This window comes from Arachis duranensis, chromosome 5, assembly GCF_000817695.3.
Source record: "Arachis duranensis cultivar V14167 chromosome 5, aradu.V14167.gnm2.J7QH, whole genome shotgun sequence".
Taxonomy (NCBI): Eukaryota; Viridiplantae; Streptophyta; class Magnoliopsida; order Fabales; family Fabaceae; genus Arachis; species Arachis duranensis.
This window is the reverse complement of record NC_029776.3, coordinates 27,159,065-27,182,147: the sequence shown is the minus strand read 5'-3', so window position 1 is coordinate 27,182,147 and position 23,083 is coordinate 27,159,065. Positions and strand designations below refer to the sequence as shown.

At 33.5% G+C, this 23,083-nt stretch overlaps 2 protein-coding genes and 1 pseudogene across 2 annotated transcripts in view; 1 reads left to right on the top strand and 2 right to left on the bottom strand.

Moving 5' to 3' along the window:
- Window positions 1-5,895: 5,895 nt before the first annotated feature.
- On the bottom strand, window positions 5,896-8,085 carry LOC107488900 (uncharacterized; annotated as a pseudogene).
- A 483-nt stretch (window positions 8,086-8,568) lies between these two features.
- Window positions 8,569-11,781, top strand: LOC107488901 (probable NAD(P)H dehydrogenase (quinone) FQR1-like 1). The gene is made up of 3 exons (XM_016109692.3): window positions 8,569-8,600; window positions 11,130-11,372; window positions 11,452-11,781. Exons 1-3 carry the CDS (start codon window positions 8,569-8,571, stop codon window positions 11,687-11,689), a joined length of 513 nt encoding a protein of 170 aa, XP_015965178.2. The 3' UTR covers window positions 11,690-11,781.
- Window positions 11,782-19,691: 7,910 nt separating this feature from the next.
- The window catches only part of LOC107488902 (uncharacterized), a 5,747-nt gene continuing 2,355 nt past the window's right edge, over window positions 19,692-23,083 (bottom strand). The window contains 6 exon segments of the mRNA XM_052262503.1: window positions 19,692-20,331; window positions 20,333-20,609; window positions 20,708-20,801; window positions 21,080-21,166; window positions 21,878-21,943; window positions 22,031-22,093. Of these exon segments, the coding sequence (XP_052118463.1) occupies window positions 20,220-20,331; window positions 20,333-20,609; window positions 20,708-20,801; window positions 21,080-21,166; window positions 21,878-21,943; window positions 22,031-22,093 (699 nt within the window). The 3' untranslated portion in view covers window positions 19,692-20,219.

Below are 23,083 nucleotides of genomic sequence, written 5' to 3'. Positions count from 1 at the left end.
AAATCTAATAACATCCTCAAGTATTTCATGATAATATACAAAAAACCATGCAACCATATCAACAGTAAATGCACACACATCAACTCTAATCCCAACTTATTGTTTGTAGTTATATTTAGCTTGCTATCAAGTATAGCTAACTTATCAAAATGGTGCATCCTTTTTTTGTTTAAATCCAATAACATCCATAAGTATTTCATGATAACATCTATAAAATTCTGAAATCATATTAACAGTAAATACACACACATCAACTCTAATCCCAAGTTATGGTTTATAGTTCTGTTTAGCTTTCTTAGCCTATTCCACCCTTCGAATCAGTGATCTCGTCCTTAGATTCATCGAAAGGTCTTTAGTCTTTTATCCTATGCCTCACCGAATGCGATGTGCTTTCCTCTTCATCCATCGTCTTCAAATCAGCTGTAACATCCTACCATTCATTGCCTTATGCTTAAGTCATAATTCAATTATAGTTTGGTGCTACGACACACGACTTAGATATAAATATTTACGTATGGAAAGAAATATAAAACTAGAAGCCTATAAGAGAATTTAAACCTCGGATAAAAGACAATTCACTGATCGTTCACACTCGATAATATATATAAGCGTGTAGATAAATTAAAAAATTGAAGAAAGAATAAGAGTAAAGACACACACACACACACATATACTAGTCTCGACCCGCAAAGATTAAGCCGGTTAGAGTTACAACAGTAAAACAGTTTGATATACGTAACCTATCTCTCCAAAAATACATCATTAGCCTCTAAAGGCAAGTCTTTAAAAATAAGTACATCATATCAGTTTTTTCAAAAGAAGGAGAGAGTCTAAGATCAAAACAGAATAAAAGGTCTTCTTCACTGTCTTTCAGATAAATCTTCCGCTCACTGAGGAGCGCCGAGATCTGCTTCTGAAGAGTAATAATTTCCACAACGAGTGAGAACATCATCCTTTACAGGGTTCTCAATAGGGCAATAATTCCAAATAGAGACTATGTAAAACTACATAAACCCGTTAGGCAATCCGAATATCCAATCGCACAAGGTTTAAGCTTAGAGTTCATACTAACCAGAATATGACAACTTGCCTAAGGGATTCTAATCTATCTCTTTATCTCAATTTCACACAAACCTCCAATCACCACATCTCATTAGGAACAACCCTCAGTGACACCACCGCCAGCATAAGGAATCTCTCAGTTGTGCAAACACATACAAGACAATACAAATAATACACAAATAGAGAGAACAGATAAAGCAATTAGATCAAATAGCAGGTAGATACAATTAATCAATAAGGTAAACCAAATACAAGATGCACACCCAATCAATACATATAAATGCAAATAATGCATGTCTGACCTACGGCCAATGCGCTCATCTATCAGTTATACAGCCAAACCTGACATGTCCGGTAGTGAACCCTAGACGGTCCCTCAGTGGCCAATGAGTTCACTGGCTAATGAGTCCACTTTTGTGTGTACACACGGTACTCACATGAAATTTTTTGAATTATGGAATGCTCATCATGCGTATGCATGGGTCATGCGTACACATGATCTCAAAATTCTACAATTCTGCAAAATTCAATTTTGAAACCAGATTTTCAAACATTCATAACTTTCTTGTTAAAAATCATTTTCCATACGTTCTTTGAACATCATAAAATAGACAAACCCAATTTTCATTTAAAACAAGCTCCACATAATTTAGAGGTCCCAGGGCCAAGCTATGGCCCGTCAAATTTCGTCAAAAATCTTTTTTTACCCAAAAATTTCTGCATAATAATTTTCACAAATTCCAATTCAGTTCAAAACCATTCCAATACCACTTCTAAGCTCCCTCAACATACATTTATCAATTCTTTACCCTTTCTAATCATTCAACACCCGTTTAATTAATTCTCAAGACTACCTCAACATATACACTCATACAAACAAAATCCACATTTAATCATCATCAAATATCTCATTTTCATACAATATTTCACACTACTTACTTCAACTTATCACATAGGAGATTCCTCACCCTATTATGGCCTCTGGCCCAATTTCACATCCATCACCATTATAAAAATCAAACCATATTTCATTTCAACACAATTTCAATCGTATCAACATATATTACAATGTCAAATTGCAATAACAACACATAACACTTCTCAATTCATCCCAAAATTCATTATTACCATTATCAGTTTCATACCAAAATAAATCAACCAAACAACACTCATACTAACCATTATTCAAGCATATCGACAATCAAATTCCATTCAACCTATTTTAGGGGCAAGTAACCTAGGTTCACATAACCTTACATAATACCTACTCGAAACTACAACTCGTATCTTAATGTTGCAATTCCAAGATTCCAAGCTTTCCATTCCAAAATTCCACCAAGCCTAAATTTCCTCACACCAATTCCCAGGTTCAAGTTCCGAAATTTCACCAAGATAAGCTCCTAAATGCTCAATCTAACACCAAATCATACAATTTGGCACAATATAAAAAATTAGGATTTACATAAATTGATGAACTAAGAGGAAAAAAGAATTTTCACCTTTATCCACTAAAATTGGTGATGAAAACTACCGAGAACATAAGCTAGAGAGCTCCTATAACATCAAAATCACCAAAAACCGTCAATACCCAAACTCAAACACAAAATTATCTTTCAATGAAAAACTGGAGCTGAAAATGAGTTACTTACTAAACTATTTAGACAGAATTAACACTACAAGAAAAAGCGTATTTTTCGACGGCAAAAATCGACGGCTATTTCTGCCGTCGATAATTTTCGACGGCTTGATGTCGATATTACTAAAAAAAAGTAATTAAAAATAATAATATTAAAATCGACGGCCTATTCATCGATATTTTTATAATGCATTAATTTATTTCCCTATTATCGTCATGGTAAAGGAGAACCAGAAGTCGAAAATAAAATCGACGAATATGGCGTCTATTTTATTATTTTAAATATCGACAACCTTGCCGTCGATAAATTTGAACGGTCTAGATTACTCTCTAAAATGAAATGGGCGGTCTAAATTTAATCTATATAATAGACGCTATTTGTGTTTTTTTTTTAATATTAAAATCGACGAATATAGCGTCTATTTTATTATTTAAAATATCGACACCTTTGCCGTCGATAAATTTGAACGGTCTTGATTGCTTTCTAAAATGGAGTGGACGGTGTAAATTTAATCTATAAAATAGACGCTATGTATGTTATTTTTTTTAAATTAAAATCGACAAATATGTCGTCGATTTTTATCACTAAAAACATATGTTCTCGCGTTCACTCCCGCTTCCAAATTCAGAAATGCAAACTTTCCCAAATTCAAGCTAGGTATTCTTTGGTTGACTTCCTTTCTCTTCACCACCGCCTTCGTCCGACACCACCACCGGCGACCACCATCGCCTACCCCCTCTCTCTCTCTCTCTCTCTCTCTTCCTTCTTCTATTTCTTCCCCATTTCTCTATTTCTTCGTTCCTGCGTGCGACACCCCTGTTCGTGGAGTCACCCTCTGTACGCGTCTTCAAGCACCGACAAGCAACCACCAGCGACGGCGACTTCTGTGCCACCGCGACATCACCACCACCCCACTGCCTCTCCATTCTTCTTCCTCCTGTCATCAATGCAGGTTCCCTTCCCCTGTTCCCTGTCTTTTTTTTCTTTATTTTCACTGCTTTTTAATTCTATTTTTAGAAATTTTGGTTAGGCTTAGGTTTGTTAAAACTTGTGTTTCTGGACTGAAATTGTTGTTGACTATATCTTTCTAAAATTACTGGGTTGAATGTTGCTTAGATTGAACTGAAATTTACTGTTTTGAACTCTGCACACCACATGTTCGGAGAAATGCCTGCTGCTTTGTAAAAATGAAAAGTAATACTATTAATGCTAACTTCACAACTTCCTCGTGACTAGATCAGCATTACTCAACGTCACAGCATTACTATTTATTTGTTAAGTAGTAGTGAGTGTGGTAGCTAATAGGATAGCTAGCAATAATGAAGTAATGACAAAAAGAGGTTTCACTACTTATATTCACTACTAATAGGACGGCTAATAGGATAGCTAGCAACATACTTATGTGATTTCTGATTCTCTCTTTTCTTTTTTTCTAAACAAAAATAGTATTCATTTTTTTATAATAATAAAATTAAATATTTCAGTACATGCCCATTGCTATTGCCATTGCCATATTTTAAAAAAAAAATAGTACTTGTCTCAGTCTCAGGCCTTCCTTTTTGGTTCTGCTTCTATTCTTTACACTTCATTTGTTTTACCCTTCCTTTCTTTTCTAATTGCTTTCCCTTTATTTTATTTCTGACATGCTTTCTATTGTGTGCCCATATAGGCCAACACCATGCATTCACAAGGTAAGAGAGATTATTTGACAGGGACCTTGACACAATTTTACTTATATTACCTCTTCTCACATTAGATTCACCCTATCCACCTCTTCATATCCATCTCTAGATTTAATTTTATTTGAATCAAGATAACATACTTTATGCATTTATATATAAGTTAATCTATTTACCTTGATCAATTATATAATGTGTTTCTTTAATTTATTTTTTCATTGTAAACTTGAGCTATCCGTAGGTAATAAGTTGCTTATCCTTTTTCAATTATTTTTGGCTTTTCAGGTTTTGATTGAACAGTTGACATCTTCTCTTTTGAATAATTTGCTTTTCCTGATTTATTATGGATTAGTTATTGAAGGTTAGCCCTTTCTATATACCAAATTAACTTGCATCTTTTTAGAAAATTGGCTATGGTAAAAGACTAATAAAGTTAAAGCCATTATTGTTCATGTCAAAATAAATAAATAAATAAATATTATTGGTGAATACTTTGTTTTGTTGTGATTATAATATTTTCATTGCAAGCATAAACAACTTCTTCCATTTTGATGATTGATTATATATCAATAAAACGTCCCACACATTAAATATCACACATCTTATAAAAAGTTCATTTATTTTTTTGATTTTTTCCTATAAAGTTTATATATGAAAGTTACATGGTATCCTATAGTTGGACTACTCATGAACTTGCTGCATTACTTTCCTTGATTGTTAGAAAATTGGAAGATGAAATTTTAAATCACTGAACTGTAGTGTTATTTATTATCCATCTGAGTGGTTTTACTTACTAAAATAGAAAAAGAAAAATTAATACATCAGCATGATATCAAAAGACTATTAGATTAAACCAATGGATAGCTTCAAGTGCTATTTTTATTAATTAGAACTATAAATGCTGATCTTATATAATTTATCTCTATCAGCCCTTTTTTCCTTGGCATGATTGTAACTTGTCAAAATTTTATTTATTTTCTTTTTCTTATTTTGTAAAATCCCCCAAAGCTAAGCAATAAACAAAATAGCCAATAAAATCATCATCCCTGCTTGCCTAACTTTAGCCATAACTCACTTTGTGTTTTCTTCTTATTTGTTATATTGATTACAGTGGAGTCTCTTTTATTTAGTACTACAAGGGTTGTATTTTTTATTTTATTTTAATTTATATTTTAATTTTTTCCAATGTATTGGGGATTCCTTTGCCAACATTCTATGTCCAACATACTAGGACATTGTAAGAAGTGTGCAGTTAAATTTCATGGTTAGATCTGTGACTATGATTAAAGACTTATTATATATATGTATTGGGAATTTTTTGGGATTCCTTGGACTGTAGTTCAATTCCAATGCCATGAAATTAGGTACGTATGTTTTGTTTTAGTTACATAATTATATAATTATAATACATAGCTTAATTTGATTCTGTGGTGATGTGAAGTGATGAGTGAGTGATGTGCAACTTTTTAATTGTGATACATATTGTTGGCTAACTCCAAAATGTGTTCCACTTCTTGTCAATATGTATTGCGAAGCCGACTCTTTATGATGTTCATAGCAGAAAAGGTTCTTTCAACTGATGCAGTTGCTACAGGCAAAACTAAAGCTAACTTCAAAAGAAGAAACACTAATGGATAAACAATATTTTTTCGAGTCTCAACCAATTTTTGAGAAAGAGTACCAATCCCATTTAAGTTTGAGAATTGATCATCAAAACGCACATCTAGTATGAAGTTCTCAAGTTGACTATCAAGTGCCAAAAGTTGAGTAGAAAAAAATTCTAATGGATAGAATTGAGCTAACTGGATTAACTTCTCCTTATCAAACGCAATAAATGAGTGTCTTGGATTCAGACAAGCTATACAAAGAAGTAATTCAGTATTCACCTCTGTAAAACGGTTGTTGAGTTCTTGAAGTTGTCTATCAACTACTTGATAGAATATCTCAACTTGAAAATGATGCAAATTTGAGATCTTTTGAGCTTTGCATCTTGATCTTCCTTGTGACACAAATATATCATCCATTTTTGGAACAGTAATATTATATTTTTCACAAAACAATGAGACTTCGTCAATTAAAAGAGACCAACCATCATCTCTTATAGTTTACAACCGTTGCTTAGACACTTTAACCAATGCCATAGCATTTACAATGTCTTGATCATTCCTTTGTAACGCTTGAGATAATTCATTAGTAACTTCCAAGATATTTTTCATCAAGTGCAAGTTGAAAATGAATTCAAAGGATTGAATGACATTCAATAAATGACATGCTTCAGCTCTTTGTTCTGAATTATTTCCATCTTCCTCAACATATTCAAGAACATTGACCACGGAAGGAAACAAAGAAATCTAGTATCTCTAGCTCTTTTCAAAGTTATTTCTTGATTCAAACCACGTCCACTAGCAATTTCTCCACTTTGTAATGCTTCAATTGTCTTAGTCATTTGACTATCACGAAGCATATCTCTTCGTTTATATGAAGCTCCAACAACATTGCACAAATTGGTTAACAAATTGAAAAGCAAAGCAATTTCAACTTGTTTTTTTGCAACCGTTACAAGAGCTAACTGAAGTTGGTGAGCAAAGCAATGTACATAGAAAGCATAAGAATTTTCTTTCAATATCAAAGTTTTTAAACCATTAAATTCTCCTTGCATATTACTTGCACCATCATATCCTTGGCCACGTACTCTTGATAAACTTAAATTATATGTTTCTAATAATGACTCCAATACTAATTTTAGAGATAAAGCATTAGTATTAGAAACATGAACAAGACCAAGAAAATGCTCCCTAACTTGCCCTTCTTTATTCACATACCTTAAACAAACTGACATTTGCTCCTTAATAGAAATGTCGCGGGCTTCATCAACCAAAACAGCAAACAATTCATCCCCAAGATCATTAACAATAACTTTTGTCGTTTCACTTGCAGCAGCTCTTACAATGTCTTTTTGAATTAAGGGAGCTCTTAGTTTAAGATTCCCACGAGCATTTTTGAAAGCACGACCAATCTCTTCATTATGTTGCGCAAGAAAGTTTAGAAGTTCCAAAAAATTTCCTTGATTAACAGAATCATCTGTCTCATCATTACCATGAAAGGCCAATCTTTGTCGCAAAAGAAATCTAATACAATCAATTGGGCTGTCAAATGAATTTGATAATTCTTTTTAGCTTGCTCAGATTGTTTTTCAATAGCAGCACTAATGTGTTGTTTTGGTTTCATAAGTGCTTCACATTTTCTCCAAGCTTGATTATGAGCACTATCATGAATCCCAACATGAGTTTGTAATTTCTCCTTTTTTTCCAATTTGAAAAGCCAATGGTTACAAAAGCATCGCCACCTTCAATCTCAGGTTCCATAAGATAACAACAAAGACAAAAAACAGCATCTTTTGATATACTATACTCTAACCAATTGCCATAATCATCAAACCAATTAGAATTAAATCTTCGAAAAGAAGAACCACAAGCAGTTTGCGGAAAATCATGATTCCTTGGTTGACAAGGACCTTTTTGCAAATATGCACATCTAACTTTGTCTCTGTCATTCGGATGATAACTTGAAATCTTTGGTCGTTGTCCTGGATCTGCTATGAGACTCTCTGCTTCGAATTCTAAAAATCTCCTCTTGTTAGAAGAAGTCGATGAATTGTTTTGGGATCCAATCTCCAATGATGAAGTTCTTTTGAAATATTTCTCCATTACTAATAGAATAAAATTATAAACCTAAATTAATTCACAATTCTATATAAATTGAGAAGTTTAGTATAAAATTATAAATATATTGAGAGTTTATACTGATAATATATTCTTACATGATGAATTGCTTAATATATTCATATAAAAGATCCATTAAAATAAGAATATAAGACTATATAGCTTTAATTTATTAGAAACATTTGAAGCTAGCCCTTTTCCTCAGCATATTATAAATACATCATCAATTCATCATAATTGAATACCACAAAAGTACAATGAAGAAAGATATTCAAATGGGATATTACATATATCACAAGTTAAAGGAAATTAAAATGCAAGTCCATAATTTGCATTAATTATCCTAATAGAGATTTGAAAGTACAAATTCTGGTTTCTTTGCCAGTAGCCAATTGTAGATGGCAGAGCTTTGATGTATAGAGTTCATGCTTTGGAAGCTAGGAATGAATGATCAGAAAGTACTTTAAAATGCTTGCTATAGAAACTGAAAGCTATGTACTGTAAGCTACTAAATCATCATCCCTTCTAACATTCATATCATAATCCCCTGATTCCCCTCTCATTCTTATTCATATCATAAATCCCTAGATCTGTGTTTTTTTATTTTCAAAATAATTCTTCTACTATAGGAAAATGTCAAGCCAATTACATCAGAACAATTCTTCCATCAGAACACAATTACATCATAACTCCATTAAAATTCCATCAGAATACAATTGTTAATTAACAAAGTAACCAACAATTATATTAGAACTCTATCAGTCTATCAGAACACAATTACATGATTTACATCAGAATAAACTCAATCACATCAAAACAAATTAATCAACTATATCAAATTGAATGAATTAATGAACTATATCAACTTAATAACAATGCAGCAAATGAGAATAAAAACTGAATGAAGCAGGGTACCCAACGGCAGAACCAGCGGCACCCAGGAACCAGACACCCAGCGACAGAATCAGCGGCAGAACCAGCGGCACGGCGGCACCCAGCAACAGAACCAGCGACACCCCGCACACCCTGAACTGCTGAAGACAGAACCAGATCTACACGCCGAAGGAACGGGAAGACAGAACCAGACGAGGATTTAAGGCTTGCAGCTGTGAAGAACAAGAAAGAAGAAGAAGAAGAAGAAGAAGAAGACCTCACCATACACCAGACACTGAAGGAACGCAATGCCAGAACCAGACGCGGGCACGCTGCGATGCAACTAGAAACCAACGGAGCTGACGCAGGAGAAAGACTGAACGGAGTGGGCGAGTGGTGGCAGACGACACGACAGTAACTTAGGGCTGGAGTCTGGAAGCGGTCAAGCGGAGGTTGGAGGTTGGAGCAGAAGAACAAAATTGAAAAAGGGAAGGAGAAGGGTTAGCTGATTAGGGATTTGGAGGGTGGGCAGTGGGGTCAAAATGAATTAGATGGTGGGGACAAATTAGACAATTCACTAAGAACTACTAATTAATTTTTCCAAATTCACTGGGGGCAACTGCCCCCACTGAGTGCTGAGTAAATCCGTTCCTGATTGTGATACATATTGTTGGCTAACTCCAAAGTGTGTTTCACTTCTTGTCAATATGTTGTGTCCTCCAGTCTTCTGCATTTCTTTCACATTTTAGCCACACAAATGCTGTAAGCAATAGGGGCATTCTAAGCAATAGGGGCATGCCAACTAAAAGTGAGAACCAACCAAGAGAGTGCGCGATGATAAGACTAGTTCATTTGGCGTATACGCATAAGTTTTAATATATATCCAATAACCATAACCATATATTTAATTTATATGATACAGCTTGCTAGAAAAATGGTCCTATGTGTTAGTGTGCATTATCCAGCTATCGTTGCATCATATCCACCCACCGAATACATATACCTTGTTGTTGCTCTGTATTTCAGAATATTACTCCTTCATAGTTTGTATTTAACCTTGATTATAATCCATGATACATATTATATTCGTACATTATCTCTTTCCCAATTGACACCTTATAATGAGTTCCGGTTATTCATAAAGAAAGTCTTGAAGAATTCAAGTAATTATGTATTGTTTTTAGAAAAGGAAAGAAGGGAGCTCTTCAAAGAAATTCATCCTTGCGCAAAAAGTTAGACAAGTGTATTACATGCCATATCCACAAGGTTGTAAGTCTAATTGGAAGGTTGTGATTACATGTAAACCACGAAAAATAATGAAGGAGGCACAAAATGAATCTGAAACCGAGGTGTATCAGAATGATGAGCCTCCACATGCTAGGATCATTTCAGAAATTGAGTTTCCACCATCATTAGCATCTACATCAGGAGATGTTGATATGATACAACTTCAAGTAGCTGACCTCCAGGTTCCTAATGTAAATAATGAGGAGGACGATGACATTGAGAACTATGATGACGATGATGCTTACATTGATGATGATGGAAGTTCAGAATTCTCGGATTGAGGTTTTAGTTGTAAATTCTTAGTTTGCAAATTTGTTAATTTACTTTTAAATAAATTATATTTTGTATATGTGTTGCTGCTTCATAGAAGAATAGAATCAAGTCGGAGTTGGTAAATTCTTCTCTTTATGTTGATTTTTCTGTAACTTGATTTCATACTACTTTCCTATTGCCATTTACACTTTGATTTTGGTCCAAAGGGACGAGTGTTTATGTACAGGAGGAACAAATTTCAATAGCTAATACTCCTTATGTATGAAAAATAGCCTTAATTAAAACTCAAAAAAGGATTTAAATGGAAAATTTCAATAGCTAATACTCCTCTTGCTGCTGCTGCTTCAGTTATTTTATTTTTTTCAATAGCCAATACTCCTTTTGCTGCTGCTGCTTTAATGAGCTGGCAGTGCAGGGTTAGTATATGCTGTAAAAAATCCTGCTTCAGTTATTAACAGACACATTGTTTACTACTAATTCTACTAAGAACATAAAGGTTTATGTTTCCAGCTAATAAGCACACTATGAGTAAAGTGGATTGGTGAACATGATTCTGGAAGCTTGAATTGAATATTAGTTGTTGTGTGGTTTGGCAGGTACTACTCCATGTATGGACATGTTGAGAAACTAGCACAAGAAATCAAGAAAGGCGCTGCTTCGGTAGAAGGCGTTGATGGTTTTGTCTTTGGCTTCCCTAGAAGATTCGGGATTATGCCTGCTCAATTTAAGGCTTTCCTAGATTCCACCGAAGGTCTATGGAGGACACAACAGCTTGCAGGCAAGCATGCCGAAATCTTCTATAGCACCGGTTCCCAGGGCGGCGGACAAGAGACAACAGCGTAACACCCTCTTATCTCTCTTTACTTTCTTATTCACATGAAATGGTAAATGTTAAGACATTTTTTCAGTACATTTCAGACTTACTGCTATCACTCAGCTTGTGCATCACGGAATGATATTCGTTCCGATCGGATACACATTTGGTGCCGGCATATTTGAGATGGAGAACGTGAAAAGTGGAAGCCCATACGGGGCCGAAACTTATGCCGGTGATGGCTCAAGGCAGCCATCTCAGCTTGAGTTGGACCAAGCATTCAACCAAGGAAAGTACCTTGCATCCATCACAAAGAAGCTCAAGAATGAACAAGCTCTATAAAAAATCTTGGCTTAATACTTATACACAATATTAATAATAATTATTCAACTAGATAACAATAATAGTTATTTATCTTGTCTTGAGTCTTTATGTTAGAGGGTTATTTATTATTTTGATAAGTTTGTAAACTCATTATCTAATATTTAGTATAAATTTTATTTATAAATTTTATTTTTATATTTAAAAGTTTATTTGTATTAACGGTTTACTATTTTTCAAATAGAAAAAGAACATATAACTATTAAAATCGACGGCAAAGTTGTCGCTTTTAAAAGTTGAAATAGACAAATCTAAATAATTAAATCGACGGCAGCTGTGTCGATTTTATTCAATCTCATATCGACGGCATCGTCGTCGATTTTATTAAGCATATTATAGACAGTAGTGTTGTTGATTTTATTGAGTTAAATATCGACACATAGGCCATCGATTTTATTGAATCAATTATCGACAGAGAAGGCGTTGATTTTAAATAATAATATCGATGGAAATGTTGTCGATTTTAGTAAGGATGTAAAATTCTCATACCCATATTACAGATGGAACAAATGTCTATTTTATTAAATTATTATCGACGGCCAAGCAAGCCTTCGATTTTATTAGCATTTTGAAAAATCGACAAGCTTTATAGCAACCAACTGCGCCGTCTATTTTCTGTCGAATTTCATTATTATCGACGACTAAGCCGTCAATTTGGCCGTCGATTTTAATGGCATTTCTTGTAGTGTAAAGAGAACTCCGAGTCGAATGTGTGATCATAAATGGCTCGTTAATTGGAGCTCCGGAGCAAAAGTTATAAAAGTTTGAAGCTGATGGAAGTTAGGGTTTCATTTCTCCACTCCCTTCTCTCTTCACCATTGAGCCTCTCTCTCAAATGGGGGCAGTGGTACCCTAGTTATTCGAACAGAACCGACAATCAACCCGGACATATGATCGGGTCACCGGGTCACTGGTTCAACCGGTGGGTCAGTGATTCACCCAATTGACCTGGTCATAATTTAAAAAAAATATATAATTATATAAATAAAATTAAAATTATGTATTAAAACTTAAAATGCAAGTCTTTACAAACATAATAATAATAATCAAATATTAATTTTTAGACATAACTAATGATTCAAAAAGAGATAATAAACTAGTTTCTAGTACAAATTACTTTCTCCATTTAAATAAATAAGAGCAAGCAAAAGATAACACAATCGATAAATCAAGTTCAAGTGATCTTAAAATCGACATCTATATCTTCATAGGATAAATTTGGAGCTTGATCAACATTTTTCTCATTTTGATTTGCATCTATATCTTCCATAAGAAATACTGCATTATGCAGAACATCAGAAATAGAGAAAGGAGAGTTTGAAGAGAGAGTTTCAAGAAATTAGTGAACTGAATTAACTTTATCTTATTCTTCCATCAATGAATCAATTCTACACACCTCTTAGAGGGATGCAAAAGCTTTATTTATAACAGAGTTGGAAAAGAGAGAAAGGTCAGAGATCAGAATAACAAACCCTAACTAATTGTACCAAACTGATTTGTTACTGACCAACTCTCTTATCTCTTATCCCTTAAGATACAGCAACAAAAGATTTAACATTTTTTAAGCAACACAACAAGGTTCAGTAACAAATTTAACTCAACTTAGTTATCCAGCAACAGATTCTACTTCCAACAACAACCACATTTATGATATGTTCAGCATCAAATTCAACTTACAACTGACAACAAATTCTACTTCTAGAGTTCTAGCAATAAATTCAGTTATGATAACAATGATAACTTTCAGGCAGCAACAAGAACTTAAATTATGATAACTTTCAGGCAGTAACAAAAAAAACTCCAATTCTTCAAATATCATTTACAACAAATTAACATTAGCTAAATCATCATTTCAACAACAAACTCAACTTTCAATAACAAATTTAAGATATACTAATAATTTATAGCAATGAAATTGAAAGAGGAACAACAGGGCCGAAGTTGAAATGCACCTGAGCAGAAAGACGAAGCAAGCGTTGATGGAAGACCTGGGTCGAAGCTGAAACCCTAAACCCCGACTCATCGCAGAGGAAGCATTGATGGCCGAAGCAGGAGGACGAGCTTACAAATTATGATAGAGCGCGACAGAGCTTGCGACGAGCTAGAAGCGGCGACGAGCTTAAGGCGGCAGCGCGAGCTTGAGGCAGTGACGAGCTTGAGGAAGAGAGTGGCAAAGGAAGAGAAAGGTGAGATGAGTTCTGGTTCTAGGTTAAGGCACCAGCCGAAGGGTGTAAGTAAGGGAGAGAACGACACCTTTTCTGTTTAAAAAAAAAACATAACCCGGTTCGGATTACATGAACTGGTTCGGATCACTGGTTTTCATATAACCGATCGGGTCGAACCGATTTTTATCGGATTCACTATCTAAACGATTCGATGAGTGGTTTGATCCGACTAGATGACCAAGTGACCGAATTTTTGGTCGAACTAATCAGATCGAGCCGGATTTAATAATTATGCCGTAAGCATTTTTTGTGGCTTTTATTATTATTATTATTATTATTATTATTATTATTATTATTATTAATGCAAAAAATAAATTATTCAACCTTGACTTTTCATATAGATTGTTGGGACTTGAAAGAGAAGTGGAATTGTCAACTACGAGATATGGAAGATGAAAAATGGGTTCTCTCAATTTTTTCTAGAGAAAAAAATTTTAAATGGCCTTTATCAATTATCTCGAAAGACAATGAGGTTTTTAACAAAAAAAATATTTTTTTTAGTTTCTGATTTTTATTTTTATGAGACTAATTAGTCCCTCTATCAATATTTTCTCTCTGTATTAATAGAATAAGCCTACATAGTATGTTAAACTGTTGATTTATCTATTAAAAACCAACTAGAATTAACAAATTCTTTTTTGCTAGGAGTCTCATTGTCATTTAAGGATAATTATCAAGACTATTTAGTTTTTATTTTTATTTTTTTATTACTTTTTTAAAATATACTAGCTAAATTTACTGTATAAAACTAAGAAATATTAATGATGTTTAAATTATTTTTACTTATAAAAATTAAATGGAGCACATATTAGTAATTAACGTGTCACATAAGTATGTTTTGAAAGAAAGATCATTGACAGAGGCACTAACCAGTCTCGTGAAGTTAAATATCAAGGATCGGAAAGAGTATTATTTTTGTTTGGGGACCTCGTAGTCCTTCGAAGAAATTATCAGGACTAAGTTAGGCATTTACTCTTTTTTTTAAATAATTGAGGGAGTAAAATGTGATTTTTAACTCTTCAATGCTTTCTCTTTTATGTTTTTTCTTAGTCTCACTTATAAAATTAATAGTAAAAGATTACACTTTACTCCCTCAATTATTAAAAAAATTAAAAGGATCTATTTTCAGCTAAAAAATAATGATGTAAAAAATAATAACTAATGAGAATATCCAAAATGTGATTAAGACAATCTAATAAGTATGTATTTATTTTATTTTATATGAATAAAAAAACTTCCTTAAAATAGTTCCTACAAATTGTACAATTTTCAATTAAACATTCTATTAAGGTGAATTATCCTGTATAGAGTTAAATCTATACAGAATTACAAATATTTCATATGCAATAAAAAATGTATACTTACTCACAAGCTGGTTGAGCCGTAAAACATTGGTGTCAGAGCCATCAGTGTTCGTTGCAGGGCTTGTCGACAGAACCTCACATAGGATTAGTTTAGCTTTCTAAGGTAAGTGGTGTAACGGAGGATACACTTTTCTGGGTCACTACACCACTTTTAGCATGGGCCTGGACCATGTATTTCTTAAGTTTTTTTGTTGGGTTGATTGTATGATAGCATTATCACCCAAAGAAATTTTATTAGTTTAATGGAGGGTCATTTTTGTGGAGTACATTTTTTAGAGTAGTAATTAAGCATTGATAATTGTTTTACATGGATGATTGTTATCACCTGAAGAAATATTATTTTTTTAATGTTAAAATATAATATGTGTTTATCTATAAACCCTAAATTAGGTCTAATTAATGAGTATAATTTTAAATGAACTCATTAAATTATATTAATTTTTACCAATAAGTTACCGCTTAAATTGTATAGTCTTCTCGTACTCATTTAAAAAATTATGGGTTTAAGTTTTTCAATTTTTGGTAAAACGAATTATATTAATTCTTTTCCATAACTGGCAACACAATTGTAAAGATATTTTCATAAAAGTTTTTTTAATTTTATATTATTTATTTAGATAACATTAAAGAACATAAAAATCAAATTAATTTAATTTTAAATATTTTTATTAGGTTGCGGTTTAAGTCGCGTGAACACTTTTAACCTAAGAAGAATTGATGAAAAGAATTATTCTTATATATTTATTCAACTAGTGGAACTCTTAAATATTACATATAATAAATTATATCCATTTTACTTTTTAAATCGATCTAAACTGTATTTGAATTTTTTTTTTTAGATATTCGTCCTAATTTGGTTGGCATGTAAACACAAAATATGAATTTTAACATGCTTTGTCAATAACTCATTTGCAATATATATAGGTGTATGGTGCCAGTGATATGATTAATAAATTATAAAATGTAAATAATTTTAAAAAATATATAAGTAAATCTGAAATTTAACTTGGTTCTTTTCATAATATAATTTTCTATTTTAAGTTGTCATTAATTTTTAACGATAAACACCTGAAACGTACCTAATCTTATATTAGAGGACACAAAAATAATGATGAATGTGATTAATATATTACACACACAAAAAAAGAAAAGCAAAAGCCATGTGTAACACTATACATATATGTAGTTATAGTGAATTTCATGAGTTAAATATTAGTTTTAGGTGACATATTAATTGTTATTGATAACTGAAATATAACTATTGAGTACAAGTAGCAATAAATTAGACAAGCACATGTCCAAACAGCGAGAAGGTCCAGTCCAATAACCTAAACAGAACGGAACCAACTTTAATTCAATCCCTTGCACGGAGAAATTGGCTCGGATGCTCGGCTACCAATTAGTCAATTACGACTCCGAACGAGCCTATTCCCTTTAAAGACACAACACATACACGTGTCGCTACCACACCTAAAACACAAGATTCTCTATACCTCTTTACCATAGATCATTATTTTTTGTAAGCAATTTTTTGTTACCTTCATAACGTGGTAGATCATATAGAGTAATGTTTTGCTATAATTGATTTTTGTCGTTTGCTTTGTAATTTTATCCCATACTTAGAAATAGTTCTAATGACACTAAGGCTATATTTTTTTTTTTCGATAGATTAGACAAAGACTAATTTTAGATACATAATACACTCCCACATTCTTCACATATTTATTAATTTTTTTATTTATATTCTCTAAAATTTAAATCTTAGACTTTTGAGATGAAAAGAAAAAGATATGTCATGTGAACTAAAATTTATTGACTATTAAAACAGTATTTAGTTCTAGAGACTGAGACTGACATTAGAAGATTAGGATTTAATATCGTATTTAGAAGCAAGATACTAATACTAAAATTTTAATCTCTATCTCCAAAATTTCAGTTTTTTTAATACTTTCAAAAAATAAAAACACAGAAAACTGAACTTTTGAAAAATTGAGATTAAAATTTACATAAATCTTTCTGTCCAAAGCACTCCCATTATATTTATAATATTTTAACATTACCCTTGTGTAATGAAATTTTTAGGGTAAAATATTCTCTTTTTTCTCAATTTCCATCGTGGTTCAGTTTCTCAAACAGTAAATCAAAAAAAGAGATAGAGAAGGATTCAACGACAAACACCCACTAACCTCACAGAAGTGACTAGCGACGTGATATCCAGAAGTGCGCGACGAAATTACTATCCCTTCGCGGTGGCGTGCTCTAACGTTATGGGAAGAAGAGGCGCCGAAATCACGATTTTGCGAGATGGTTCATGGCACCACGATTGAGAAGCAATGCACACAAGAAAACACGTGCGGGCTTTGCTCCACGGGATTTGTCTTTTGCTACCGGCGGCGGAGCTGAAGTGTTTTGACGAAGCGGGTGAATGCTACTTTCAATTACAAGGGCTAGATTTTTTTTAACTAAAATATAATAGGGGTATTAAGGTAATTTGAATAATTTCAGTTTCTATTTTAAATCAAACAGGATATTGAGACATAACTCAATTTTGTATACTTTAGGGCACTAATATTTGTGATTCTCTGCATCATTCATGTTAGTTTTTGAGTTTAATTGAGTGTAGTTGTGTTCCAAAGAAACAAAAGATAATGTAACGGAATCTCATTTTTAAACTCTAGTCCTTTTGAAGTAATTTTCTTAAACCTATACAACCATGTGTCAATACTAAAATAATTTATCTAAATCTACAATTATGGGAGGACAATACCACGTGGGATATAAAGACCGACATGGTTTCATGTTACTGCTTGTAGTGCTACTTGGCTTTCTGCCTTTCTGGTTCCCTAAACCTTTCGATTGTGGGTAACTAACTGACTTAAAATGCGTTGCTCAATTGTTGTATAGTAATCATTTATTATATATTAAGCTTATTTTGGTTTGGGTTCATAGGGGATAAATTAATTTCGAGAAGCGGAAAAGTTCTTTTCCCATTTTGTAATCATCTTTTTGTTTGGCTTCAGAGTTATAAATTAAATCAAGTCTTCCATCTTGGGAACAATTTCAGCCTTTAATTAGATGGTATATAAACTATTGAACGAGAAATATTTTTTGTATAAAATCTCCAATCAAATTTTCTATTTGCTAAAAAGGGTTGGAATTCACTACAAGAAAAGAGAGAGCTTTTATATCAAAAGAAAAAATATATATTATTAGAGGATTAGATAAAGATCATAACAATACAAACCATGTGTAATGATGCACTACTACATTTTCACCATTACTTTTGTTGCAAGATACCACACAAAAAATCAAGAAAGCTCAGTAATTACTCGTTTACGCTTGTCTTCCAGAATCTTCACAGCTTCAGTGAACAGCACTTCAAAGGGCATACGTCATTACCGGTATGAGACCAAATAAAATTGCTAAGATGATTAAAGTTAAAATAGCCAAATAAAATTAAATGCAACATTTGAATATCAAATAAGAGCCAGACTCATTTACCAGTCATACGTGGCTGACCTTTATGGTAACCAACATGTAGTTTGAACTTTGGAGACAATGGTGTTCTTTTCATTCCTATCATCCCCAGCATTATCTATTCACAACCAAAAAGAAGGAGACAAATTCAAGTTTGTCATATTATGAGATCTACACAAGCGGCAAAACAACCTATATAGAATTTTATCTATCACGCAAAAAAGATATTTACGTAATCAGAAACAAATTAGGTGACAACATAAAAATCAGACCTGAATATTCAAATAGCCTGGGGTCAGCACTAATTGGTATGAGGCCTAATCTATGGGATAGAACTTCATCTTGTATAAGTGATGTATTGTTCGCAATGTATACTCTTTCAATAGCCATTATTGGTACCTAAATTTATAACCATCACGTCAGAATTTGATAATCTCCATCAAACTATTAATGGCAAAACATAAAATTGGAGAGAAAGAAATTAAGAAAGACCAACACATTAAGGTGAAAACAACACTGCCAGAAGATGTTATACACACCCATGGGTAATTTTAGTCCACAGTTTATCAAAGAAATTTTTGTTTGGCTAAAGCATCAAAGCAAAATAACGTATCCCTGTTTCTGACATCATCAACAAAAAAAAAAGACAAAAACAATAGCCAGTTGGATTCATCCTTCAACTCTTATGAATGTAATATTTCGCTGAGATTGTGAAAAATTAAATAAATACTTTTTATATTAGAAAAATAATCTTCATTAAGGTGCAGATAGCGTAAAGCTGAGGATACGAAATCCACAAATAAATATGAAAGAGTTAGCTAAGACCTAAATCGGTATATTATGTAACAATGGATGCAAATCCCTTTTAATATTAGCTAGAGAGGAACATCAAAGGCATTAAAAAGAGAATCATTAAGGACCCTTTCATGACCAACTCAATTACCAGTTCAGTTTTGACAATTATAAATTCGCACATCACACGAACCTCACAGGGTTCACGTGACAAAAACTCACTCTGCTTGCTCTTAACGGACTTCACAATCAGACTCAGAAGACCTAATGCATCTCACAATGCAAAGATCAAGGCCTCATTGTCACTTGTTCTTTTGTTAGGGGAGGCTTAGTCCATCGCAGAAATAAAACAGGCCAGATATTTCCTTCCTATTTTTCATTCACCTTTACAATTCACCATTGCTTGAAAGAACTCTGGAAAATTAGTTACTTAAAAACAATATCAAACCCAAGGCTAAAGAGTTGAGCATCTCTCCTTTGGACTCTTAATTATATTGTTAACTGTCCTAGTGTCAAGGATGCCGATAACAACTGTATCTAATACCACATTAATTAAGAAACATAACGCTAAAAATCAGTGGCGAAATTCAATATAATAGGACCCTGGATCCTTCCAAAAGGGTTTGAATTCCTTCATTGAGGTGGTGGCATCTGGCTATAGGAAGGTGGAGGCATTGAGGGTTGAGGATATGCCATAGGTCGTCCACCCTGTTGCTGCGGTGGCGGTGGTTGTGGTCGCCAAACAGGGCATTCCAGGCGGGAGTCCGGGCTGTTGTTGATGCCATGTTGGTTGCCCAGCTCCTGGCATAGGCTGAAATGCTGCTGCTTGAGGGGGTGGTGGTGGTGGTCGGAGGGCAGGAATGGGAGGTGGAGCAACTCCATTAGCAAAGGGGTGAGGAGGTACCGGAACAGCAACAGTACCATTAGCCTGAGCAACATTGGCGAGTGTTGGAGGTGCACTGGCGAATCTCGTATGAGGCCTACTCTTCTGCGCAGTAGGATTGCTTGCAGCCAAAACTCTTTCTGCATCAAACATAAAACATAAGCATATGGTATTGTGACAAAAGACGTAACTTAATCACAGAAAAATAGATAGTTGCCAAAAACAAAAAGGGGCTGACCTGCTGGCGTGCCGTGCCGTTCCCCTTTAGTGTCTTTTTTGTAAGCATATGACACTGTAATTTGGCGATTGCAAAGATATTGCCCATTCATTGCCTATGGAGGGTAAAATAATGTCATTGTTAGTGATATAGGAATGCTTCCTCCAGATCATATTTTATAATTAAGAATGATGTTGATTCAGAAATGACAACAAAATCGAAACATATTTTATTTTAAAAGGGGAACAAACAAGTATAAGTATTCTTTGGACATATTTGCTGCTGTTGCTAGCCAAAACAAAAAAAACAAGGCTGAAATTGCAAGTGTAATGGATGAAAAGTCGTCACCTACATTCCTAAAAATGATCTGAAATTTCAACTATACTAGCATACCTCAATAGCTGAATCAGATGCCTCAAATGAATCATAGCTAATGAAACCAAAACCACGGGAATTTCCGGTATCAGGATCTCTCATAATCTGTATAAAGAAAAGGGGCCTGAACATCAGATCATGTGCATAATTTTAGGGGAAATCAATCCCTGTACGATGCAGAGTTGAGATGGGCAAGGAAGTATAATTTGATTTAGGTTTTGCTATATCCTCCTAATAATCATCTAAGTACTTAAAAGGAAAATATTACATGAAAAAATGTATAAGCAATCAATACCTTGGGAACATAAGCATTCAAGAAATTTTTTTATTTAGTAATTTGAAGCATTATTAGAAGGGTAACTTGGGAAGATTTAGAATTATTGTTTACTTGACAGCATATATTTAACTACAGGAGACTAAGACAATTATCAAATAATCAAAATTGTCAATAGTTTCAACCGGCATCAAACACTCAACCAATAAAATAAAGTGCTAAGCCAAAATTCCACTTTATGGATCCACCCAACCCGTTTAAGGGAAAACTAATTAGAAAACTTTTCTCTTGGAGGATACATTGGAACAGTATCAAATTCATTTCGTAAGACCACAAACATTTTAGGAGTATACAGCTAAGTGCTAAGTGCTAAGTGCTCAAAAATGAATGGACCAGAGATCAGAGGATAAAACAATAAGGGGAAAATGCAGAAAAGGGGAAAATGAAAACTATTTAGCAGCTGCTACTTGCAGGAAGCTGTTAACTAAGCTATACAATCATGATGCTTCTAGAAGTAATGAAAGATATTAGAAGAAAATAACCTTTGGATTAGTAACAATAACTCCAAATGCACTGAAAGTATCATACAAGAGCTTCTCATCTACATCCTGTAGTAACATCAGGAACAATTATGTTAGATTTCAATGTTCAACATACATGAACTTGTTGAGCACTTGCAGAACTTGGTAACTTACAGGATCAAGGTTGCCAATGAAAAGGTTTGCCCCCACATCCAAGCTCTTTTTATCTTGGGTTGCCTTAAAAATTTAAATAAATAAAATAAAATAATCAATACTCTTTAATCATATGGTGAGGACATTGACATGAGATAGTAGAAACACAGCAGGGCATATACAGAAAACACGAATGTTCATATGAACTAATGTAAATATGAAAGACTTATTCCATGCGGAGGAAAAAAGTGACATACTAACATCTTGCAATGAGAGATGAGTTGGGATAATGATTTAGGTTAATATTTTGCATAGAACTGGTATGTAAAAATAAGGAGTGAACTGTGAAGTGAGCAGTTGTGAGGTAAGTGTGTATCATGTCAAGCTGGCATGTGCAAAGTGAAGTGAAAAGTGTGTGATAAAAAAATGAACTTTAAGTGTATAGTTCTTGTGAATGGCAGAGCGCTTTTAAGGTGCTAGGGTGCTACTGTATGCACTAGCAAGTATTCTTGTGTCTCAATGAAGTGTAGGCTTGAATTTTAGATCAACAATTTTTTCCTTTATTGCTGCCATACTCTACTGTTTAACGTTCAAATTACTTAATTCCAAAAGTAAACATTTAAAGTTTTGTAAGAATCACGGCAATCCACTAACTAAACAAATTTGCTACTCACCTCTGCCAGACAAATGTGATGGTTTCATGAACCAACACATGGAATGGCACCTCTAAAGTCTAAAGAGGAAAACAATCAGATCTCATACCACTAGCACAAGTTAAGGTGGGTTGGGTGTATGGATAAAACAATGCCATCACAAAGAATATATTTTAGCAAAATCATTGAACGAAAGATACTTCTAATGGTTTCCTCTATATTTAACCTTCCTCTACCCTTATAAACCACATCAGCATCTAATAGGTTCATGTTTCTCACACTAGAGAATCTACTTGGTCATTTCCTCCCATAACTAAACCACCTTCGACAGTTAATAATCATTATCTCCTCAACAGGCACAACTCTAGCTTTGTCCTGACCGTATCTGTTTTCATCTATTCATTCATCCAACTTAACATTT

Excerpts from the sequence above, each read along its gene's own strand:
- LOC107488901 (XM_016109692.3), top strand. The coding sequence starts at position 8,569 with ATGCTTGCTATAGAAACTGAAAGCTATGTACT. Across the intron at positions 8,601-11,129 it reads GAAACTGAAAGCTATGTACT|GTACTACTCCATGTATGGAC; the intron begins GTAAGCTACTAA and ends GTGGTTTGGCAG. Across the intron at positions 11,373-11,451 it reads GGCGGACAAGAGACAACAGC|ACTTACTGCTATCACTCAGC; the intron begins GTAACACCCTCT and ends AGTACATTTCAG.